At 52.7% G+C, this 6,789-nt stretch overlaps 1 protein-coding gene across 1 annotated transcript; it reads left to right on the forward strand.

Annotated features, from left to right (window-relative positions):
- Window positions 1–763: 763 nt before the first annotated feature.
- Window positions 764–6,217, forward strand: ITPRIPL1 (ITPRIP like 1). Its single transcript, XM_032410406.1, has 3 exons — window positions 764–996; window positions 1,161–1,264; window positions 2,085–6,217. The coding sequence occupies exon 3, from the start codon at window positions 2,099–2,101 to the stop codon at window positions 3,740–3,742; it is 1,644 nt and encodes a 547-aa protein (XP_032266297.1). The 5' UTR covers window positions 764–996; window positions 1,161–1,264; window positions 2,085–2,098; the 3' UTR covers window positions 3,743–6,217.
- The last annotated feature ends 572 nt before the right edge of the window (window positions 6,218–6,789 follow it).

A 6,789-nucleotide genomic window follows, 5' to 3' on the forward strand; every position in this document is an offset into this window, starting at 1 on the left:
AAAGATAGCACTTCCTTTTCTCCTCGGTTAGCTGACACAGGACAGGAGGGCTGGGGGCTCTTTCTGATACTCCGAAGATCCTTTCCGGGAAGCCCCTTCTGTGGGGATATCTTAGTGGATCATAAGGCTTGTCCAGGCTCCACACTTCATGAAGTTTTCCTTTATACGCCCATCTCATCAGCAGAGCTACCCTGGAAGTTTAGGATTCTTACTCCGTAGAGCTAGTGAGTGAGAGGTAAGGCCACAAGCCAGGTCTTCGCGTGCCGTCTGGCCTTTCACGACAGCCACTGGATAGGAAGGAGGTGGGGAAAGACACCTGAGTCTGGGCGGGGGCTGGGGGTGAGGCACAACACGGACGCTGACGACACACCTCGGCTCCTGTGCCATTTTGCGCAGGACCCGCCCGGACTGGGAATGACGCCCCCCTGCCCCCGTCAGTTCCTAGTTATGCCATCATCCTCGTCGCTGTGTAAGTACGGTGCATTGCCCCTCGGCGCACCGAGCTGCGTGAAGCCGGCTGCCCGCACTGCTGTTGCCCTTGGCGCCACCCCCGGGAGGCCGAGCAGCTGCGGCATGCGAGCCTCCCTCGGCTGCGAGTCCCGGGCCGCAGCCCCTCCGCTCTGCACACGACCCCGCGGGAGCCTGGGCGGCGCACCGAAGGCGCGCCTACGCGACCCGGGCCACCGGGCCCCAGGGCGGCGCGCTCGGCGGCGGGGCTGGGCTGGGAGGAGCTTGGGCGGGGCGGAGCCTGGACGGCGGGAGCTGGCGCCCTCGGAGCGGCGCGCGGCGCGCTGGGGGTGTCCGGGCCGGGCCGCGCACAGACCCTGGGACCCTCTGACCCTCCGACGAGATGGTGCGTTCCCCGGGAGAGGGGAGCGGGTCCACTCCCCCGGGCGGCCCCGGCGAAGCACCCGGAGGCCCCACCCCGCCGGCGAAAAGGCGGGGGCAGTCAGGCCGCGCTGTCTCTTTAAGACCGTGTTCCAGCTAACACCGACGGTGAGTAACCTGGCCCCAGGTCCGGGGAGAAACCCCCGAGAGGGAAGGCGGATGAGAGTTCAGATCTCTGGGCGTGGAATTTGGGAAAGTTATGAATGGCGGGAGCGGGAGGGGGGCACCCTGCTTTGAGCCACAGCCGCTAGGTACCTTGTAAATTTTAACAGGGCTCCTGGAGCAGGCGGTGAGACTAAGCAAGGCCAAGTTTCAAAGGGAGGAGAGTCCCCCACCTGGCTTCAGCGTCCACACGGCATAGTCCTTCATAATCTCGGTAAGCCCGGTAGTTTGTGGGGTGAATGCGAGAAGCTTCCGGCCTCGTGGTGGGTGGGGAGGCAGAGGATCCGACTACTGCGGCTGTCAAGTGGCTTTGGGCACCTGGTTCTTCGGGAACTTTCCTGGGCTGAGAGGTGGAGGCGTGCCTGCCTATGCGCCTGGCGTCGACGGGGCTTCCAGCCTTAGGACCTCAGAGAGCATAGCGGGAAGCAGCGCAGAGCAGGCTGGTGGCTCTGTGCCTCCCTGGCGCCCACTGGGAGTTGCCCCACTGGCACGAGGGAGGAGAGGCTGAGTGGTCTGATGACCCAGGGTGAGCAGAATGAGGATTGTGAAGTCACAGAGGAAGTGGGATGCCATAGCTGGGGTTTGGGGCTGGCTGCCTGGCAAGAGGAAAGGTGTCGCCCAGGCAGATCAGTGCTTTCTGCCGCTGGAAGGGAGCCTCTGGGATCAGGAGGGCACACCTGGTGCCCACGGGGGACTGATGAGTCGGGTGAGGCCACCCTACCACAAGGGTCCCCCTCCCCCTCCTACACAGGAATGAAAACAGTGCTATGTCCATACTCTGGAAACCTAAATACCACCCACACCATGTGGAAGGAAAGCAGAAGGACTGAGTGGCACATCCTGCTGACCCCCTTTCTCCCAAACCACCTCCTGGGCAGACCCGTGCTCTGTACAATCCCAGCTCTGTGAGCTTCCTGTTTCTCCTGAGTAGTTAACTTCCAGGATTTGGGGTTCCAGGGCTCTGGGAGATATGCACTGGAGAAAAAAATGAATCCTGAAGATCACCACTGACTCCCACCCTCCTACTTCTCCAGATGCAGAGGCCTCCATGGCTGTGATAAGCCTTGTGTTCCTGGCAGTGATGTATGTCGTTCACCACCCCCTGATGGTCAGTGACCGCATGGACCTGGACACACTAGCCAGAAGTCGGCAGCTGGAGAAGCGGATGAGCGAGGAGATGCGCCAGTTGGAGATAGAGTTTGAAGAGAGAAAGCGAGCAGCTGAGCAGAAGCAGAAGGCAGAGAACTTCTGGAGAGGAGGCACATCCAGTGATCAGTTAGTGCTAGGGAAGAAAGACATGGGCTGGCCATTCCAGGCTGGTGGCCAGGAGGGGCCACTGAGCTGGATGCTGGGAAACCTGTGGAATGCTGGCCTCTTTTGCCTTTTTCTCATCTTTGAGCTCCTGCGACAGAACATGCAGCATGAGCCAGCCTTTGATTCCAGCAGCGATGAGGAGGAGGAGGAAGTCCGTGTTGTGCCTGTCACCTCCTACAACTGGCTTACTGACTTCCCCTCGAGGGAGGCCCTGGAATCCTTTTACAAACACTATGTCCAGAATGTCACCCGTGATCTGCCCTGCACCTGCGAGTTCGTGGAGAGCTTCGTGGACGACCTCATTGAGGCCTGTCGGGTGCTCAGCCGCCGGGAGGCTCACCCACAGCTGGAGGACTGCCTGGGCATCGGGGCTGCCTTTGAGAAATGGGGAACCCTCCACGAGACCCAGAAATTTGATATTCTGGTGCCCATTGTTCCCCCGCAGGGCACTATGTTTGTGCTGGAGATGAGGGATCCGGCCCCAGGCCGCCGCTGCGGCTGTGTGCTGGTGGAGTCGGAATGCGTGTGCAAGCGTGAGAAGCTTCTGGGGGACGTGCTGTGCCTGGTGCACCACCACAGGGATCACTCGGCTGTCTTGAGCAAGTGTAGCAGCTCCATCAAGGTGGCTGTCTGCACTGGCTCCCACCTGGACGTGTTCAAGACGGTACAGTGGTTTCGGAACATGGTGGGCAATGCCTGGGCCCTTGTGGCCCACAAGTATGACTTTCAGCTCAGCCTCCCACCGTCTACCACCTCCTGCAAGCTCAGGCTGGACTACCGCTCAGGCCGCTTTCTCTCGATCAGCTTGGTCCTGGGGGTGCAACGGGAAGACACCTTGGTCTATCTGGTGAGTCAGGCTCCTGACCAGGAACAGCTCACCAGCGTGGACTGGCCCGAGTCCTTTGCAGCCTGTGAACACTTGTTCCTGAAGCTGGTAGGGCGTTTTGCTCCAGAGAACACCTGTCACCTCAAGTGCCTCCAGATCATCTTAAGTCTCCGGGACCTTCAGAGCTTACCCCAGGGAGCATCCCGTCCCATCCTCACCTCTTACCACTTCAAAACAGCCCTCATGCACCTGTTGCTGCGGCTGCCCCTAACAGACTGGCAGCACAGCATGCTCTCCCAGCGGCTCCAGGACGTCCTCTGGTTCTTGGGCCGCGGCCTCCAGCAGAGGTCCCTCCACCATTTCCTCATTGGTAACACCTTCCTGCCCCTGACCATCCCGATCCCCAAGACATTTCGGAATGCTGAGCCTGTCAATCTCTTCCAACACCTGGTGCTAAACCCTACGGCGCACTCGCAGGCAGTGGAAGAATTCCACCACCTTCTGACCCAAGTGAAAACGCTGCCCTGTGCCCCGTTGGCTGGGGCACATTAATGTAAAGGCCATTAAAAAAGGGGAGAAGGTATTTCTGACTCCTCAGGCTGCCAGAGAGTTTATTTTTCAGACACATCAGTGGTATGTGTGACCTTCACCTTGCCAGTGAGGGGGCTGCGATAGATAAGACACTTTAAGGAGCACCTGAAGTGCTCATCAGGATGGGGTCCAACCTGTAGGGCCTAATCTAGGGTGTGCCTTCTGAGGTTTTCTTCTCCTGACTTTTAGCATGACCCAAAGAGACCCCAGGGAAACGGATGTTAGGGGGCGATCTCACAGCTAGAGTTGAGACCAGACAGAGGCTGTGAGGTTTTTGTGTTCTGTAGCAACACTGGAAGTGAAAGAGAACCAGAGAATACCTCTATTCCAGCTTATTCCTTTTTGTGAATGTCGCTCAGCACATTCCTTGTAAACTGGTTTCCTTGTTGAATTGTTAGCTTAATTCACATCCAAGCTGATAGCACCAAGCATTTTATCCTAAATACTGTGAAGGTAACGTCTCGTACTTTAGGATCTAATTTTTCAGACCTTCTCTGTTTGAAGATATATCCAAGATGTTTATGTTCCATTTTCTCAATTTAGCCCTATTTTCGTATAGTCTATGAAATAGAACATAATATAGCTCTTTTTATGCATCTGAAAGAAAACTCCAGTACTACCCAAGCAGTTCATTAGCATTGATTCACAAACAAATATTAAGTCAATGGTGATGTTTCATAATCGAGATAATGTATTTACTAAAATTAATGAAATAGCTAGCGTCTAACGAGCTTCTAGTGCCTGGAAGCAACGTTGTAAAACCCTTAATGAGGACAATCTTTGGGGGGGGTGGTTTCTGAGATGAACAATTACTGTTTCTAAAGGGAGCCACTTGTTTGTCAAATGAAAAAAAGGTTTAGCCACCATGCGTAGCTGTGCTTTTTCTTAGTCTGTTAATGCCTTTGTACTCTCTTTTCAAAGATGACAAAGGGATTTTTTGAACTATGTTTGTGGTTTTGCAAAGTGGGGTCATCACAATCCAGGCCCGTTGCCAGGGTCAGACAGGAAGAGACTGTGGAGCAGTTCAGCTCTAACAGAGTTGTGATTCTTGAGATAGGATTGGTGGATTTTTCCCTTCTTTCAAAATCCTGGGCATCCTGATGCGGAGGCTTAAGAAAAGTGACTATAGTTGTGGGTGTGGTTGTTTTGGAAATAACAATGCTGTTCCTGCCCTGCATGCCAGGAAGATCTGGGGAGGAGAACCTGGCCCCACATTTAACTCAGTCGCAGGGGGGTTTAGATGGTGTTCTTGTGGGCTTTGGTTTTATCCACATCCTCCCCACAGCAAAAGTAAATTACAAGTTTATGTCCCAGGAGTTGATGCCAGTCAATATTTGAGACTCCTACTGCACAGTAATGGTTGTGTTCCCATGTTGTCTGCTGATACCTGCCAGGTACCGCTTTCAAGTTAAGATGCAGTGACGGTTGGTTCCATGCCGTTGGGATTTTGATGTTTTATAAACATCTATATTCTTTTTGTTTAGAAAATAATTTGCTGGTGTTTTAGTTCCAAATCAATAAAGGATGCTATTTTGTGTGTCAGTTGGAATCAATGTAATAACACTCACAGAAGATCAGCATTCTCACGTGCCTGTCCCCAGATGTTCCTGTTACCCTGATAGCTTCATCCAGTACATCCTGGTATTTCTCAATGCACCTTGAACCAGTCTGCCCCGAGGTTTCCCAGTGGCATGGCCAGGAGCCAGGAAAGAATAATTCAGAATGTCAAGGAACATCTAAGTTATTCATTCTCATGGTGCTCAAACCAAAATATCAGCCAATTTAAAAGATCTTAGTGGCTACAAAAAAAACCATGCATAACTGTAGAAGGCATAAATCTGTCAAGTAGAAAGGCAGTATCATGTTCTAGCACTCTGAGGTTTCTAGTCTAGTAAGAGGTAAGAAAACAGGAGTGGGCAGAAGACTACAAAGGGAATAGTCAGCGAAGCTTGGGTGGGGCCAAGGGTGTAAGAAAGAGTATAGAAAAAACAAGTAGTAATGGAAAGAACAGAGCTGTTGTGCTCTGGGAGTACTCTTACAATGAAAGGGGAAACTTCTCCAGATAATTTAGGAAGCTGAGCTTTATTCTAAAACAATTCCTGGCTGGCACCCAGGATATAACAGCAGTTATTGTAATGGGAATACTTAGCGTTCATCGAGCATTGCCAATCGTCCTAAATGCTTCACATCTGGTAACTCATTTAATCCTCACACCATAACTCCATGAAGTGGGTGCTTTATCCCTTCCCTTTTTCCTATGAGCAAGCCGAGGCGCAGAAACTATACCACTTCCTCCAAGGTCACATAGCCAGTAAAAGGCAGACCCTGGAAGAAAGTACCTGTCCTCACAACCTTCCAGCATGGTCTTGGGAATAATAAGACGTAGGGGTTAACATGCTTTGAAAAGCGAAAAGCACTATATTAATTTTAAGATAAAGGGCGGTATGTCATTTAGAAATTCTAGAAGATGGGGGCGCCTGGGTGGCTCAGTCGTTAAGCGTCTGCCTTCGGCTCAGGTCGTGATCCCAGGGTCCTGGGATCAAGCCCCACATCGGGCTCCCTGCTCGGCGGGAAGTCTGCCTCTCCCTCTCCCCCTGCTTGTGTTCCTTCTCTCGCTATCTCTCTCTGTCAAATAAATAAATAAAATCTAAAAAAAAAAGAGGGGCGCCTGAGTGGCTCAGTCGTTAAGCGTCTGCCTTCGGCTCAGGTCATGATCCCAGGGTCCTGGGATCGAGCCCCACATCGGGCTCCCTGCTCGGCGGGAAGCCTGCTTCTCCCTCCCCCACTCCCCCGCTTGTGTTCCTGCTCTCACTATCTCTCTGTCAAATAAATAAATAAAAATCTTAAAAAAAAATAAAAAAAAAGAAATTCTAGAAGACAGAAATTGTTGGTCCGTAGCCCAGTCTTTAGGTCAGGAATTTCGTATCACATACAAAAATTAAAGGCTCAGAGGCCAAAATGAATGTAAGCCATTTGAACTACATGCCTGTTGGCCCCCAGTGGCTCAA

This window comes from Phoca vitulina, unplaced genomic scaffold (assembly GCF_004348235.1).
Source record: "Phoca vitulina isolate PV1807 unplaced genomic scaffold, GSC_HSeal_1.0 scaffold12, whole genome shotgun sequence".
Classification (NCBI taxonomy): Eukaryota; Metazoa; Chordata; class Mammalia; order Carnivora; family Phocidae; genus Phoca; species Phoca vitulina.

Bases quoted from the DNA above. Each gene is read 5' to 3' on its own strand.
- ITPRIPL1 (XM_032410406.1), top strand. From the start codon at position 2,099: ATGGCTGTGATAAGCCTTGTGTTCCTGGCAGTGATGTATGTCGTTCAC.